Source organism: Nothoprocta perdicaria, unplaced genomic scaffold (assembly GCF_003342845.1).
Source record: "Nothoprocta perdicaria isolate Ctin4 unplaced genomic scaffold, notPer1 scaffold_40, whole genome shotgun sequence".
Classification (NCBI taxonomy): Eukaryota; Metazoa; Chordata; class Aves; order Tinamiformes; family Tinamidae; genus Nothoprocta; species Nothoprocta perdicaria.
Genome location: NW_020455644.1, coordinates 1,057,794 through 1,075,386, shown reverse-complemented (window position 1 = coordinate 1,075,386; position 17,593 = coordinate 1,057,794). Strand labels below are relative to the sequence as shown.

Sequence of the window (17,593 nt, the reverse complement as noted above, 5' to 3'; positions counted from 1 at the left end):
TAAGAAGAAATATAGTTGAAACATGTTTCTATTAGTTGAGTTTAAAAGCTTCTCTGCTTTTTTCTCTTTGCCTTCGCTTCTTCCTGGACTGCAGGTGGCAAACATTCCTTGGACTGCACGYTAATATTAACAGAGGGAGACTCTGCCAAATCTTTAGCTGTCTCTGGCTTGGGTGTTATTGGCCGAGACAGATACGGGGTGTTCCCACTCAGGGGTAAAATTCTCAACGTTCGGGAAGCTTCTCACAAACAGGTAAGCAGCCTTGTCGGTTCCCTTACCTCATGGATGGACGTGTGCTGTTTATCCTTGATTTCTAGGCTATATCCTCATAATTTCATTTCTGGGTTTTTTTTTTTCTTTCATGATAATTTGGGAAAGGTATTTCAAAACCTGTGATAAAATTCTGAACTGGCAATATGAAGTATATTAGTACAGTACTGAGATGCTTAAGATATTTTTTCTACAAATGCAAGGAGAACCGATTCCTTACATTCTCTACCTTAAATTAACACTTTGTGTAACTACATAAAATAGTAAGATCGGATATTCTCATAATTGCAGTGTAATTTCATTACTTCCCAACATGGCAACAGCAGTGTTTCCCACTGTACTGTTTCTGTTGCCCTCCACACTGTGTTTTTTTGGATAAGGCACATGCCTATAGTAATAATGGAGAGGGAAGGCAGCTTCGTGAGATGACTTATGTTACATGCACCTTTCTCCCTGCAGTATGGACCCAAAGTGCTGTAGGCAGGTACAGAATTTGGAATTTGTGTGCACAGTAGGATTTACAAGTGTGAGGACAGGAAAAGGAGTTATGAATCTCACGTGGAATGGGATGTTTCTGAATTTCTGCTTTTAGACTTGACTGCAAAAATAACTTTTTTTATACATACAGATCATGGAAAATGCAGAAATCAACAACATTATCAAAATAGTTGGGCTACAATACAAGAAAAGCTATGAAGATCCAGAATCTCTAAAGAGCTTGAGATATGGAAAAATTATGATCATGACTGATCAGGTTAGTCTGAAACGTGAATCCTAAAGTGTTAAACGTGTAAAATTGTTCTGATTTCAGAAAGATAAAACTGAAGTTGGTTTTGTGAATGCTTCACTTCAAGTATCTCTGAAGTTTATTTTCTCCCAGAGTTCTGAATTACCAGGGATCTTAAGACCAATGAGAGCTGTGGACCAGCTGTGAACTGCGTAGCTTTCAGATAAAATCTGCCATGGGCAAAGCACCTTGGAAGCTACCACAGTGCTTGACATGATAGAGCTTATTAGCTCAGGGATAGACATTTTATTCTCATGACTATTTTACTTCCAGGTCTAGTTCAGAATCCAAACTGAGACCACTTATTCCCTGCGATGTTTTCTATTAACAGGCATTGCTGTAGTGTACCCAGGCCAGTGAGTTCTGTTCATCCTGGCAATTTGACTTTTTCAGTCATACTGTCACTCTCCTTTTAGTTCAGAGAGATTTTTAGTGGTTTTGTGTGATATGACATTTTATGAGCCTGCCCGATAATTTCATGTTATTATTTAGGATCAGGATGGATCTCACATAAAAGGCTTGTTGATCAATTTTATTCATCACAATTGGCCATCACTGTTGAAACATGGTTTTCTTGAGGAATTCATCACTCCTATTGTAAAGGTAAGAGCTTTGCTGGTAAGATTTTTATTTTATTTTATTTTATTTTATTTTATTTTATTTTATTTTATTTTATTTTATTTTATTTTATTTTATTTTATTTTATTTTATTTTATTTTANTTATTTTATTTTATTTTATTTTATTTTATTTTATTTTATTTTATTTTATTTTATTTTATTTTATTTTATTTTATTTTATTTTATTTTATTTTATTATTTTGGTGCAGCAGAAAAGTTGAATAAATATTCTTTGTTGTTTTTAAGGCAAGCAAAAACAAGCAGGAACTTTCATTCTATAGTATTCCTGAATTTGATGAGTGGAAGAAACACATGGAGAATCATAAAGCATGGAAGATAAAATATTACAAAGGTTTGTTTAAAAATAAATAAAGAAGTTAATCTCATGCATCTATAAATATCTGATTAATGGGCTCTGCAGTTTTGATTGTAGCAATTTTCATACTATAAACTCTGTAGTGATTTTGAAATTATTCCCAGTAAAATACAAAGCTCAAAATGATAAATTTCATGTATGAATCTGGTCTGTTTCTTCTCACTGTATAGGTTTGGGAACCAGCACTGCTAAAGAGGCAAAAGAATATTTTGCTGATATGGAAAGACATCGGATCTTATTTCGATATGCTGGTCCTGAAGATGATGCTGCCATTACACTGGTAAGAATTTACAAAACTTTTCTTCTGTGATAGATTTTAGTTTCCATTGTTCACTGAAAATGGCACATCAAGAAGTCTTAACATGTTTTTGAACAACAGAAGAAGAATAGCAATGGCAGGGAAAAATGATTTTGGAAAACATTTCAAATTTTGGAGCGAGGGCTTTACCCACATTATGAAAGTAGCTCTATCTTTTGCTTAGTAGCTTTGATAATTTTATGAGGTATGGATATCAAGAAACAGTACATTCAAGCTTCTTTAAAGAGAATAAATTTCTCTTTTAATAGAGAAATGAGAACAAAAGAGAACAATAATGTGCCATATCACATAGTAATTTTTTTCAGCATTTTCAAGAAGTGTCTTGCTGGGAAATGAAGTCTTAGAATAGCAGTGGAAGAACTGGAGAAAACAAAATAGAACTGAATTGCTTATAAGTGAGAAACCTGTCAACCTGGAAAGCTTGTGCACCATGTCCAAAGGGCCATATGTTCATACTACAGTTCAACCATAAATATTAGTTATATGGATTATCTTCTTCAAATAAATATTACTGAATAGTTTATCAGAAAGTGCAGCAGATGTTAAATTATTACTGAGGTACTATATATTTAAGCATACATGTGCATGCTGATAATGTAGTATCCCTGGAATCTCCTTAGGCCTTCAGTAAGAAGAAAATCGATGACCGAAAGGAGTGGCTGACCAACTTCATGGAGGACAGGCGGCAGCGTCGGCTACACGGCCTGCCCGAGGTGAGTTGGGATGAACAGTAAGAGATCTGGTGGGTGAGCTTTTAAAATAATGTAATTTTTATATCGAATGAATATAAAACATATGGGTTTTTTTCCAGCAATTTTTATATGGTACAGCAACAAAACATTTGACTTACAATGACTTCATTAACAAGGAGTTGATCCTTTTCTCAAATTCGGACAACGAGAGGTCTATTCCCTCCCTTGTTGATGGTAAGCTGAATTCCTTATGATTTGTAAGAGCATTCATGTGTAATTGTTTTTGAAACCTGTGATTTGTATCAGAAGTCAATGTATTCAGCTAGAGAAGATAAACTCCTGTATATTTTTCCTTGTTATCATTCATATGCTAAGGATGTTTCTTCTGTGTAGAAGTTTAAGCTGTTTCTCAGCAGCCTTTTTACTCCGTCAAACTTCTTCTCTGGACCATACAAGTACTTTGCTTCTGCAAACTGCTTTTTTTTGTAGATAGGCTTACCAAAAAGAATTTGTTGTGTGGGCTGGAAATCAAGTTAACTGTTATCTTGCAGAAAGTGTACATTTAGGATGAAGTCAGAATTAATCTAAGTAAGGTATTATATAATAGGTAGTAATGATTAGTTACAGAAAGTGATTCAATTATCTGCTCTTTTTTGGGAGAGAGTTGATAAAATACTGCTTTATACCCGGAACAGAGATACTAATTTGTTGGTTTGTTAGTATTACAGATTCTTGCCCATAAAATGCTTAAGTTTCTTTCAAGAGCAAGAATAAGGCAGAACAGTTGATCTCTTTAAAAAACGTGCTTATGTAATTGTTGAAAATGTGATGTTCTTCTTAACAGGTTTAAAACCAGGGCAGCGCAAAGTTTTGTTCACTTGCTTTAAGAGAAATGATAAACGTGAAGTCAAGGTTGCTCAGCTGGCAGGTTCTGTTGCCGAGATGTCAGCTTATCACCACGGAGAGGTGAGTGAGAAATGGGAGGGCTCTGTGGGCTTTCACCTGGCTGAAACACAGGGGAAATGTTGACTTTGTTCAAAGTCGCAAACCTGGTGCAATCAGGAATTTACAGTTTCTTAATGCAAATGAGCCAAGCAGTATATATTTTATTATGGCAACACATTTCCATGCTTCTCCAGTCTTTGGGCACAGTAGTATGCCAAACAGTTTGTGGCCTGTGGAGGAATGATAGCTGACTAATTATCTAGTAAACTTGCACTGTGTTCTTGATTACAGGAACTATGAGCTATACCAGAGTTTTCTCTTAACAAGAAAGATTGTTTTTCAGTATAGGAGGAAGCGACTCTGTTCTTTGAAAACTTGAAACAGAATTGAAACAAAAATATTTGTCCTTTTTTGTTATATTTACCTGGAATACGAGTAGGAGTTCCTATATTATCTGTTTCACTCCTTCCCTTCAAGAAGTAATGAGCAGTGATTTGTGCAGGAGAACACAAGTGCAATCAGCATATGCTCCTTCTGTATGTCCAGAGAAATGCTTTAAAAGAATTTGAAAAAAATCATGGATTATAGGGAAAAAAACCCTGTAAGCATAGGGATTCTTACGGACAGTTAGGTCAGTGAAATCCATGGAAGAGGAATCTTTTGGTTGTACAAGCAGGTTTTGTGATAGGCTAACATCATTCCTTTCCCAGGGAGACTGCTTCCTTGACATGGGAATTAGGGTGGTCGCACAGATCCTAGGCCTTAGGAATATAGTTCATTGGCTGGGTAGGAATGAGTATCTCATATGTGGCTTTAATTAATACATATTTTCCTACAGCAAGCATTAATGATGACTATCGTCAACTTGGCCCAGAACTTTGTTGGAAGCAACAATGTGAATCTGCTGCAACCTATTGGGCAGTTTGGGACCAGGCTTCATGGTGGCAAGGATGCTGCCAGCCCTCGTTATATCTTCACCATGTTAAGGTAAACTCAGGCTAAAACCAAAAACAGGCCTTTAAAAGCTGTGTTATCAAGCTAATGTTATCATAATGCTACAGGCTGCAGAGAGTAAGAATGAGTTCCTTTCTCTGAATTCTAGTATATTGTCCCATGCCTTTTTGTAAGCTGCAAGCAACTATTTCAGTGAAATATTTAGCTTAAAATTCCATGTGTTTTATTCCTTTCTTCTAATTGTAGACCTCAATATTAGTTTATATTCCCTTTCTCGTGCATTTTCTTTCTGTACCAAATTAGATTTGGACAATCTCCTTTTCAAAGGAGCTGCTGGAAATTGCATTCACTCAGGATGACGCCTTTATGGGCAAAACAAGTCACCAGTAAAACTTCTGTATGATTTTTAGAGGCACCAGCGCCTACAGTTAAGCAGTGAAGCACAGCAAGTATTTACTTGTATTGCTTTGTTAAGGGGTGATCTGTTGTCACTTGAAACTCCAGGAATGGAGGATTACTTCACAGTATGGTGTTTTGTAAATATTAAAAGTTATCAGTTACTGGAATATCATATACATGTATAACCAAGTATGACCACAAAGGAAACAGACATCATAGATTTGTTATGAACAGCCTATTCCAGTAAGAAAAAAAATCTCTTTCTTGGGAGATATCTACACTGTATTTTCAGCTTCTGAATGGCCAAGTAAAAGGGAAAAAAGAAAAAATAACCAAATATCTGGACGCATTGACCTTTAAAGTGCTATGCACTTAGCTACACCACAGCTTGAGTATTTTCCTCTTTTCTTTCTCAAAGTCCCTTGGCAAGGCTGCTTTTTCCATCAGTGGATGACAACTTGCTTAAGTTCCTTTATGATGACAACCAGCGGGTCGAGCCGGAGTGGTACATCCCCATCATCCCGATGGTTTTAGTAAACGGAGCGGAGGGAATTGGTACTGGATGGGCTTGCAAACTTCCAAACTACGATACCAGAGAGATTGTGAACAACGTCCGGCGAATGCTGGACGGCTTGGATCCCCATCCCATGGTAAATACATTGTTGTGTCCTCACCCCATGGTAAATACATCATTGTGTCCTGCTGGTTTATGCGTTTGCTGGTTTGACACAGGGCTGATTTTCTCCTTAGGCAGTTTATTCATCTCACTGTAGAAATATTTGGCTACTGGAACGTCTGAATTGGGTTGTCCCAGTAATTCTGTGTAGGAGCCTTGACTGTTGGGGTGAGGTGGGAGAAGATAATACTTGAAGCTAAAACATCACAACCTAAAATTTTGTAGTTCTTTCTGAGGACTTTTCAGATTGCCAAACATAAGCGTTCACCACACAAGTCTTACCAAGTGCCTGTGATGTGTGGCAGGAGAACCAGAAGCTGTGCCACCCGTCCCTTTTTGAGGGACTGCTGTTTATCTCTGGCTAAACTTGGCACTTCCTCTGCTTTGTGTGAACAGTAAGATAGATAATACGTATCTATAAATGTTGCTGACGTGTATTTTTGCTTTTATTCCTTTATTTAGAGTTTTCGTAGAAGCTCTTGGAGTTGTTGTGTACTTGAAAAAAATGCCCGGAATAACTGGATTTCTTTTATTAATGCCACTCATTGCCCTGCCTTTAGGACTCCCAGGCATTTTGTGTAGTCTCACGGTCTTGAAGCTTGCACAGTGATTGAAAGGCAGTTCTGCCTCCCGTTCTCTGCTCCTTTCCCATTCCTGGCATGTCTCTGTGCCTGCTAATGAGCTAATGTGGCTGCTAATGAGAAGGGAGTCAATTCAGTTAAGAAACTAAGAAAAACACCCCAAAGTTTTTAAACTGTATGGTTTCTTTGCCAGTCTGCACAAGAATGGGGCCGTGTCTGGGGAGACTTCTTTTACTGCAGTTTTCTTCAAACAAACAGAAGCCCCCTGAGGGCAACTGCATCTTCTGAGTAGTGAATGCACCTACCCCATAGTGTATATAAATAACAAAGTTTAAGATACTTGCTTCTGTCAGTGGCTTGTGTGTATTCTGGGTTTTCTGTAACATTTTGACTATGACTCAAGAATTTCACAGGTGTGAGAGATGGATTGGCTGGTTAGCACAGGGACATAGATATGGCATATTTGGAAACTAATTTTACTCCAAAATTTCATCTTAAATATTATTGCCACTTTATCTTCTTTTTTTTTGCAATTTTAGCTCCCAAACTACAAGAACTTCAAAGGAACTATTCAGGAACTTGGTCAAAACCAGTATGTAGTCAGTGGTGAAATATTTGTGGTGGACAGGAACACAGTAGAAATTACAGAGCTTCCTGTAAGGACATGGACCCAGGTAAGCAGCAGTGGAATGCTCGTTTTCTTTCTTTCTGTGCTTTTGTAGAAGAGATGGCTTCCTACGTGTGCCATCTGCTGTCCAGTCTCCAAAGAATAACCTGTTTCTCCCCTGAGTTTGTTTATTTAGTCTCCTTCTCTTGAGTAAATGTCTTTTGTCCTTTTAAGATGCCCCTTTTGCAGCTTATACTGCCTTTTGTGGGTTATATTGGTTTGGCAAATTATAGTTGCTATCAGATTTATCACACAAAGCTTTGAAATCTTCCATTGCTCCATCGTGGTAAAGAATTCTGTGTTTTAAAAAGTGGTTGCTTTTCTTTTTCCCTTTATTTTTTCAATAGGTGTACAAAGAACAAGTTCTAGAACCTATGTTGAATGGAACTGAAAAAACTCCAGCATTAATTTCTGACTACAAGGAATACCACACTGACACGACTGTAAAATTTGTGGTAAAGATGACAGAGGAAAAGCTTGCACAGGCAGAAGCTGCCGGATTGCACAAAGTTTTTAAGCTTCAAACAAGTCTTACTTGTAATTCTATGGTAACTTTTTTATGTTTATGACTTTATCACTGTCAGAATTATGCCGGCTGCTTGTTGTGTGCTTAAATGTCTTGTGACAGTTTGGGCACTAGATCGATCCTGTGTGTGACTGAGCACATCCCTCTTCATGTTTTTTTGTTGAAAAAAGCAATTATTGATTGTCTGAGTTCCTTCTTTTGGATCATTATGGATTCATGCATCTAATTTATTTCTGATGAATCTTTCAAACCAAACTACGCAGGTTCTGGGTTGTAACTTTCTTGTAACAGAAAATTTCATAACTGTGTGACCAGTCACATTGCTTAAATGTAAAATGGATCTTACAAATAACTTATTTTCTGCCATATTATTATTAAATCTGCATTTTAACCTAGGGACAAGTGATATTTTCACAAACTCACTTAACATAGGGCTTGATCGACTTGTTTTACATATTATTTCTGAAAAGTGAATAGAGCGAGTGAAGGGAATAATAAACCTTGGATTTAAACCTACCTATGAACTACTGTAAATGATAATTTGTCTTCAAATAGTGTTTATTAGATTATATAATGTTTTGCTCTTTAATGCTACCTTTGCTGGCAGCAGAAATGCATAGTGAAGGCTGCTTTCAGTGCATATGTAGCAGTTCATCTGCTCTAGTATAAGCACCTTAAAAGGTGAGATGCACCTATCTGTATGGAGATTACCAGCAACTTGAGTCATGCCATCTCTCTCAAGCATATGTTATGTGTTTTATAGGTGCTGTTTGATCATATGGGATGCTTAAAGAAGTATGAAACCGTGCAAGACATTCTGAAGGAGTTCTTTGATTTGCGATTACACTACTACAGCTTGCGCAAGGAATGGCTCGTGGGAATGCTGGGGGCAGAGTCCACCAAGCTTAACAATCAGGCCCGCTTCATTCTGGAGAAGATACAAGGGAAAATTACCATAGGTGAGAGAACAGTCAGTGAAGCTCAAGTCAGAACTGATAAAAATGCAGGGGAATATGAAAGTTTTTAAATACGGTAGAACGTACTTACATGTAAAATAAGTGTTTTCCTGACGTTGCTTTTTGTTGTTGATGGTGTGTGTGTGTAACTCACAGAGAACAGATCCAAGAGAGATTTGATTCAGATGTTGGTCCAGAGAGGTTATGAATCTGACCCTGTAAAAGCCTGGAAGGAAGCACAGGAAAAGGTAACGATCTAAAATCTCTGAATCTTTTTGATGTTGTTCATGTTATTTATGATAATCGTTTATGCAGATGTTTGTTTTCTTATAGCCTAATTTAACTTCTAAGAAAAAACAACACTTTTCCAAGACCATTTGTTGCTCCTTATTAGTTTCCATTTTAACAAATAGATCATAATGAGATAAAAAATATCACGCAGGAGTGATAGGAGTGCGTGCTATCACATAACAGCAGTTCTAAGAACAAAAATAGATAATGCAGGGTGGAAGATTAAAGCAGAGAAATTTGGATTTCTTTTTGACTTATTTTTGGTCCAAAGGAGATTTGTGATTAATTTCATACTTAATTAGAAGAAGATGAAACTCCTTTCAAAAACAACTTAAGTTTTTATCAGCCACCCCTTTTCAATGCCAGTGTCACTACTTTTGGTTGCCTTTTTCACTTTCCCTTGTGTTTTGTGTTGTGTTTTTTTGGCTCCCAAGCCATGCAGCCAGTATCATGTTCAGCTTTGTTCTCACTAATCAAATGATTAACTAGTCCAGACAATGGAGGCCACAGATGGTCTTTTGGAAATCTCCAGGTAGTGGCTGATGTCAAGAACACATAAGGACGTAGCTTGCTACTCCAGCATGGTGGGTAGGAGCAGGGTTCCAGGTCCTGTGTAGAACTAAGATTATTTTTATTTTATTTCTCCTCAGGCAGCAGAAGAGGAGGAGCCACAGGCTGCAAATGACGATGCTTCTTCCGCCTCAGGCTCAACTTCTGGGCCTGATTTTAACTATATCCTAAACATGTCTCTGTGGTCACTTACAAAAGAAAAAGTGGAAGAGCTAATTAAGCACAGAGATTCAAAGGTTAGTAAACGTTGGAAGGCTTTTCTGGAATGATTTAACAGTTGCTGGTCTGCCTATTTTAATGAGCAGTTATCTAGTATTTACTGCAACTTGGAAGTGTAACTTAGCAGCTGAGATGATATACACTGCTTTCCTGTTTTAGGAGAGAGAGCTCAACGACCTCAAAAGGAAATCTCCTTCAGATCTCTGGAAAGAAGATTTGGCAGCCTTTGTTGAAGAGCTTGAAGTAGGTTTTACGAATGCTAAAAAAAAAAATGTATTAAAATGAATGAAGAGTAATGAAAAAAACACATTTTATATTAAAACATGTAGACCTAAAAATATACTAATAATGGGAAATCATCTTTGGGTAGTGGTGTTCCTAGGTGGGTTGCTCAGGGCTTGTTTCTTCCATCCATACAATGTCACATCGCTTCTGAGTCAGGGATGATAAAATTAGCAGTTTGTTTTAGGATAATACAAAGGCTGGGACTAATAACTGATGAGAGAAGTAGTTAGAGCAGTTCCATGTGATCTGATGTCTAAGTGTGGTTTCTGACCATACAGGGTAATGAACAGCATACCAAGAGTAATTCACGAATTTCACCTTGCTGGAAAATGTGTTGTGATTCAGTTGAGAATTAAGGGAGGTCTCGTGTTCCACGTTAAAGGCAGATGAATCTTAAAGAATCGCTGTGTTCCACTTTGTCCTTATTGAAAAGAAGGAAAATTTACTTAGTGTTTTTCTTCCTGTGTTACTTGTTAGAAAGTAGAAGCACAGGAAAGAGAAGATGTTTTGGCTGGTATGGTTGGCAAACCAATAAAAGGCAAAGTTGGTAAACCCAAGATGAAGAAACTTCAGTTAGAAGAAACGATGCCTTCTCCATTTGGTAGAAGAATAGTTCCACAGATCACATCTGCCATGAAAGCTGATGCCAGTAGGAAACTGCTGAAGAAGAAGAAGGTAAATCAAACTTGCTGTGGTCAGATTATTCATTATTTAACTGTTGTCATTTTTCTACCCTGCTAGCATCAATTCAAACCACTAATCCTGTTAGAATTGTGTTTATACTATTTTGGTTACCTAATTCATGAAGAAATTCGTACTCTTTTTCCTTTATATTTTCAAGCCTCTAGTGAGTGCTTCTTACTGAGGTGCTCTTCTTGGCATTTCCCCCCCTCCAAGACTGATCAACAAATGTGAATGTGCTAGTCTACTTTCCTTTACTATCTTTTACAAAATTGTGTTGTAATTCAATCATGAAATATAAAGGTACCATTTCTATGATTTTGCACACCACCTTTATATTTTAGGGTGATGCTGATTCTCTAGCAATAAAAGTGGAATTTGAGGAAGACTTTGGTGGTGTGCCAGCTGAGGGTGCTGGGGAGGACTCCCTGAATACATCAGCCTCAGCAACTAAAACTCCTAAACCTAAGAGAGAGAAGAAGGAGCCTGGTAAGATCCTTAGCTGTAAGCAGTTAAGCTTTAATGTGTACTAGTTATCTATTACATGTATATTTTTAACACCTAGTGAGAAGGGAAATATACTACAAAAATTACTATTTCATTTGGTTTTCTTCCCTACAGGGCTATATGGAAATGTATGGAAATATTCTGCTGTAGTTGAGTATTACTGAATACCTAAGGGATTAACAGCAGATGCAGCGAACGCTGAAGTTAATCTTCTTGTCACTTCTATTATTGTTCTCTGGTTTTATTAACTTACCGAAATAAGCAAACTGCTTTTCTACGGAGTAAAAAGTAATCTGTGGTTGTGCAAATGTTTCTTCCAAATTTTTAATATCCAGGGTTCATCCAGATAGTGAATTAGCCAAGTAGAGAGTTAGGACTGAGCTCACACCTGGCCTGGCCAGGACGGAGCCGGGGTCCCTGAGCCCGGCCTGACTGAGCCGACCGGCTGCGCTGTGCTCTGCCTTGCTGGGCACGCTCCCCACGGAGCAGTCCCTTCTTAGCTGGAGTTTTCCAATGCCTCCTGTTCTCTGAATGATGGAAAACGGCTGTTTTTTTCCTGGAAAATCGAGCAACCTTTGAAAAGGATGGGAATTTTCCTGCTCAGTAGTTAAAGCAGAAAAGCTGAGATCTTTCTCTTTTTCAAATGTAGAATGAATCCATTTGGTAGCAGTAGGTTTGGTTCTGTGTGAAACCATTTAATCAAACTGTTCTATTTCCCTCCAGAAATAAGAAAAAAATTTACCATACATTGTCCAACAAAATCTTTTAAAAGAAAACTGTTTGAACCTAGACATATGCATCATAGGTGATTAGCCAAGAGGCAGTGCTTTGCTGACTGTAGTAAATGCTTTACCTTGTGGCAGGTACGAGGATAAGAAGAACACCCTCTTCCACAAAATCTGGTGCAAAAAAAGTGAAGAAACGAAACCCATGGTCAGATGATGAATCCAAATCTGAAAGTGATTTAGAAGAAAATGAACCTGTGATTATTCCAAGAGACTCCCTGCTTAGGAGAGCTGCAGGTACCAAGCTTTTGTGAAATGCATAATGTGACTGAAGAGCTGGAATTCCTGCACACCTACATTTGCAGTAGCTTAGAGCCTTGCAGTAACGAGAGCCTTCCTTTTGGGCTCTGTCTCCTATAGCTGGTTTCATGCTTCACTGGGAGGCTAGTGAAAACACTCGTCCAAAGCAGAGAAGAGTTCACTGCGAAAGATTTTGTAATTTGGTCTGAGTCTTTCAGGATATCCTAAAACTAACACTACAAAGCAAAAGAAGTACTCTAATGCAAATTCATTGTCAAGCAAACAAGGCTGAAAATAATCAAATGTCTCCCTAAAACTTAGCAGAAATCACAGGCAGTCTCTGAAAGGCTAAAGTATCAGAGATTGTAAGTTTGAAAAGATGAAAACAGAAGATAGTCTAAGAAAAACACGCTGAGAGATGTTATTGGAAAGCAGTTGACTATTTTTTCAAGCATTTGATAAAGAAGGGTGTTCAAGAGCACTTCAAGTGAAGAATTCTCATTCTTTAAGAACGTCTTTGTACTGGTGTCTTCCTGAGGCTATTATCTGAATTGTCTGAGCAGTGGCGAGTGGTATCACATGTGAGGTGACACTTTGCACCATCTGCTTCTCCCCCAGTCTTCTATATGCTTTTATATACACTGAAGCAGGGCTGTTCAGTGACTTGCACTTTAATTTACTGATGCATTCACCTGAACACCCGCCTTGAATGTGTGTGTATTTATATATCTATATGTGTGTGCATATCTATACATGTGTATGTATATCTATATTTTCTTTTCAGCTGAGAGGCCCAAGTACACTTTTGATTTCTCAGAAGAAGAAGATGAAGCCGATGATGATGATGATGCCAACAACAACAATGATTTGGATGAGCTCAAAGTGAAAGCCTCTCCGGTAGCGAATGACAGAGAGGATGAGTTTGTTCCCTCAGACAGCATGGACAAGGATGAATATGACTTCTCCCCAGCCAAATCAAAACCATCTCCAGAGTAAGTATTGTAACTGAGAGCTCTTTCTTTATCAGTAATGTTTTGAATGTAGAAGTCTTCAGAAAAAAATGAGGCAGAACTATCCATCCCTTATTACTCTGCATGTACCATGTGAAGTAGAAATTATACATATCTATCTGGGGAGCAGCACACAGGCAGCCACACAGATGTGAAGGTGACTTATCTTGCTGTTATATTGTTAGTAATAGTGGTGGTCAAACTGTATTTAGGAAGGTTTTCTGATTTTCATCTTGCATAAATTTGCTATACAGACCTATTGATAAAAATAGAATTCCATTAATTTTAAATGGCTAAAATGCTTGACTCTAAAGCAGTTTTAAAGTTTCAACTTCTGCAAGTGCATACAAAAACACTAAAAATGTTATGTAGTGCCAAAATAGAAATTTAATTTCAAATGGATGCTATAATGTTTCTTCTTCAACTGTATAGTTAATACAGTTCATATAGTTTCGCTTTTCTTTTTGAAAGTAGAAAACCATCTCAAGACAAGAAGAACCAAGACTTTGGGAACATCTTCTCTTTTCCCTCATATTCTCAGAAGACAGATGATGGTGAGCTTGTTTTCACTGATTTATTTACCATGCCTTATCAACTGTCACTGAATATATTAGGCAAAGATTAATTGTAACAGAAAGTTGTCCAGTGTTGTGAGGATGAAACAAGGAGGAGGTTGTGATTCTTAGAGGAATTTGTAGTGTAGATAAGAAAGTCTGCAGTGCATTCATAGCCTTGCTGTAGCATCAGATGCGCTTTTTTTGTGAAATTAACTTATGCTGTAACTTGTAGTGTAACTTAGCAGGGTRGTTAAAAGGGCAGTGAAGGAATCCTGTGCTAAACGTGCTCTCCGATTGTAGATACAACAAAATTGGACAGCGATGAAGAGGACTCTGCTCCTGTTTTCTCATCATCTTTTGCCCCAAAGCAATCAGAAAAAAATCCAAGTAAAACAGTGGCTACTAAAAAGGGTAAGAGGATTACCCAGCAAATCCATGCATTTATTTAAAACTCAGTTCTTTTGCCTTTACACTGTGTATCCACACCTTCAAAGTGGGAACTGCATTCCTTGATTTTGAACTGTTACATTGAACAAGGGGTGTGAACTTCTTCCAGTGCCATGATGACACTAATGTCTTTCTTCTCTTTTTCTTTTTTTGACCACTGTAATGTCAAAACTTGTCTCTTGCCACATCCTAGCGCTCAGCCATAAACTAGTTTAATTACAAGCTTAACTCCCATAGCCTGAGTGAAACATGAGGTCCCCCTGGGGTTGAAGATTGTCTTCTCTCATGGGTCAAACTGAGAGCTCAACTGGGTGCTTAGAGCCCTTGGCGCGTGTCCGGTGGCCTCCCTGGAAAGCAAGGAAAGCACGCGTGGAGGAGGGAGCCCAAGCAGTGCGGGTCCTACACAGGCTTGGCCCACCTGCCTTGGTCTTGGACGCCGAGGATGGAAGGCCCTCCTCAAGCATGAGGGCTGGGGCTTCTCTGGCTTAGCGGCCAGGCTTTTAGAACTGGCATCTCACAGAATCTAAAGGGAGGGATTATGGGCGATTCACATTCAGTTCTTGGGTCTGTTTGGAGGCCCATGTGTTTTTTTAGTGCCGTTCAAGCTGGGTAACACTGGTGTATGGACTGGTGGCACTTCCAAGAGAAAGAAGCTCACACCTGCTGGGAATGTGTTTGTGGATGCATAATCTTTAAAGATCCTGCTAGACGCTTGCCAGAATTCATGGTGAAAATCATGTGCTTTTTTTTTTACCTAATAGTAATTCCATAAGTTAAAGAGCGTAGCTCTTACCTCATGGCAGGCTGAGTTTTCTGTGGCCTTCTCTGTTTTCCTTCCCTTATCACTTTCGGATGCCTTCCTTTTCATATGAAGAAAGTGGTTAGTTCAGAGCACTCACTCACTCACTGCGCTCTCAAGTAAATCTGGCCAAGAAGCCTCCTGCTTAGGCCCGGCTTTCAGCCTGGGGGCTGGGCTCGGCGCTTTGCTTTCCCCAGGCGCAGACCCCTCGCAGTTCAGGAGCTGACATCTCGGCCATAATCCAAGTAGCAATCCAGCTGGACAGTTCTAACCAACATGTGAATGTAACGTATTTAATATCTCTGACTTCAAACAGCGAAACTAGATGCACCCCCTAAACCTAAAAGGGCTCCCAAGGCCAAGAAGGTGGAGACTGTGAACTCGGACTCAGACTCGGAATTCGGCATTCCAAAGAAGACGGCGGCGCCCAGAGGTGGGAATTCTGCTGCCGTGCCTGGCAGCAGCCTTAGGATTATGAGCAAGCACAAAAGCAGCTTCCAGAAGGAGAATCGTGTTGGTTTGTTGGTTGATGAGTCACTGGTCAGTGACTCAGCAAGAGGGTTTTGTGTGTGACAGAAAGAGCTTGCTGACTTTCCTGGGCTGACAGGGCTGTGAACTTCTCGTTTAGCTTCTGGGAATGCACTTTATAACTGCAGTCCCTTGTGCTCTTGCCCGGCACTTCTCTGAGGTGCTGCTGATGTGTATTCTTTCATCTCAGCTTTATACAAGACTTAAATTCTCTGGCTGTTAATTCCCATAAGCAATTTTGGGGCTGTTTTTTGGTTTTTGATTGTTAAAGCAGCTCATTGTTATCGCAGTCCTTAGCTGGGAAGGTGCTCAGAGGAAACCCAGAGACGTATCAGAGCATCCCAAGTGATTCCATCAGAGGGACTGTAAGGGGAAGGGGTTTCTCTCTGTTGACAGCTGAGGTTAGCAGCAAGGTTCCTTTCCACGGGATTAATTTGCCTTTCCTGTTTAGTACCCGGGACGGAAAGGGGCTCAGGCTCTGTTAATACTTCAGAAGTCAGTCTTGGATATAACAGTGGTTGCCCTGTCTTGAACTGCGAGCGTGACTTGCAAGGAGAAATGGTAACTTCAGAGGAGTGTAAAAAAACATGAGAAACTGAGCGAATTAATTAAATACGCTGCAAGAAGAGAACGGATCATTTTCCTGCTGCTGTGAAAAATCCTGAGCTGCAAACGTAACTTTGACTTTAGGACATAATGAAACGTTATTTCTTCAGAAATCTCAACAATTTGGGGTTTTTTTGTTTTAAAAAAAGTAAGAAAGAAGTTAAGTCATATTCTCTAATGCAGGAAAAGGTAGAGGGGCCAAGAAGAGGAAAGCGTCTGGCTCGGAGAACGAAGGCGAATACAACCCTGGGAAGAAAACGCCCAGGTCGGCACCCAGCAAGGTCAGTCCCCGCCGTGGCTTTTGCCTTTGGGAAAAAGAAAGCACCAGAGGGGTTATTTTAAATGAAAATGCACAGGCCCTTACTGCAGGTTGCAGAGCTGGCAACTGGGGTTTAGACAGTTGATAGTTTACATGTTGAGACAGAAGATGCTGGAGAAATGTTTGTGAAATAGGGAACTGTCTATTGTGGAGGAGTGCGAAATGCCTGGGAAGTGTCAGCTGTGCGGGCCAGGATGCCAAGTGCAGCGCAGGCACCAACGCTCTGCCCTGTGTTCCTGCAGAAAGCCAAGAGGGCCGCGTTCGACCAGGATTCCGACGTGGAGATATTTCAGTCCGGCTTCGCCTCGGAAGCTGCCCCCAAGCCRCGGACGGGCCGGGCCAGGAAAGAAGTTAAATATTTTGCAGAATCTGACGACGACGACGATTTTGATATGTTTAATTAAGTGCCCAAAGAGCACACAAATGTTTTCCAACAAATATCTTGTGTTGTCCTTTTGTCCCTTCTGTCGCAAACTTTTGTACATTTGACTTATTTTATGTGATAATGTAATTGATGGTTTTTATTATTGTGTGTAGGCATTTTAACATTTTGTTCTTACACCTACAGTTTTATGCTCTTTTTTACTCATTGAAATGTCATGTATTTGTCTGACTGGCTTGTAGAGATGTTCTAGACAGCTGTGCTAAAGCACATTTTAATTGTCATGGTTGCGAACAGCAAACCTGCTTTTTGAAATGAAATTTAAACATTAAAAAATGGAAAAGTATCCTGTGTGTGGCAAATCTGCTTCTCCAAGGGGACTGCTTCTACACAGCATTTTTTTTAAAATAAATATATTTTATTCTTTGCCAGGAGACTCCATGGAAAAAGGTAAACAGTATATGAACATAGAAAGCATTGTTAAACAATCTCAATGTACAAACAGAGCCAGTGAAAGTACATCACAGACTTGCTAGAATATATAAAAAAAAATCCACTAGTGCTTTAAATGAAACCTAAGAAACTGACACTTTAACTCTG

General features: G+C 39.0%; 1 protein-coding gene across 1 annotated transcript in view; it reads left to right on the top strand.

The window, feature by feature from the left end:
* Positions 1-17,301, top strand: part of TOP2B (DNA topoisomerase II beta) — a 56,599-nt gene extending 39,298 nt beyond the window's left edge. Inside the window, exons 12-36 of the mRNA XM_026045491.1 lie at positions 95-252; positions 899-1,024; positions 1,550-1,660; positions 1,923-2,028; positions 2,223-2,332; positions 2,992-3,084; positions 3,183-3,297; positions 3,908-4,029; positions 4,847-4,995; positions 5,780-6,011; positions 7,158-7,292; positions 7,633-7,833; positions 8,575-8,770; positions 8,924-9,015; positions 9,709-9,864; positions 10,007-10,090; positions 10,610-10,807; positions 11,158-11,302; positions 12,184-12,342; positions 13,130-13,337; positions 13,830-13,909; positions 14,213-14,323; positions 15,475-15,591; positions 16,476-16,573; positions 16,854-17,301. Of these exons, the coding sequence (XP_025901276.1) occupies positions 95-252; positions 899-1,024; positions 1,550-1,660; positions 1,923-2,028; positions 2,223-2,332; positions 2,992-3,084; positions 3,183-3,297; positions 3,908-4,029; positions 4,847-4,995; positions 5,780-6,011; positions 7,158-7,292; positions 7,633-7,833; positions 8,575-8,770; positions 8,924-9,015; positions 9,709-9,864; positions 10,007-10,090; positions 10,610-10,807; positions 11,158-11,302; positions 12,184-12,342; positions 13,130-13,337; positions 13,830-13,909; positions 14,213-14,323; positions 15,475-15,591; positions 16,476-16,573; positions 16,854-17,015 (3,464 nt within the window). The 3' untranslated portion in view covers positions 17,016-17,301. The remainder of the gene's footprint in view (positions 1-94; positions 253-898; positions 1,025-1,549; positions 1,661-1,922; positions 2,029-2,222; positions 2,333-2,991; positions 3,085-3,182; positions 3,298-3,907; positions 4,030-4,846; positions 4,996-5,779; positions 6,012-7,157; positions 7,293-7,632; positions 7,834-8,574; positions 8,771-8,923; positions 9,016-9,708; positions 9,865-10,006; positions 10,091-10,609; positions 10,808-11,157; positions 11,303-12,183; positions 12,343-13,129; positions 13,338-13,829; positions 13,910-14,212; positions 14,324-15,474; positions 15,592-16,475; positions 16,574-16,853) is intronic.
* Positions 17,302-17,593: the final 292 nt, after the last annotated feature.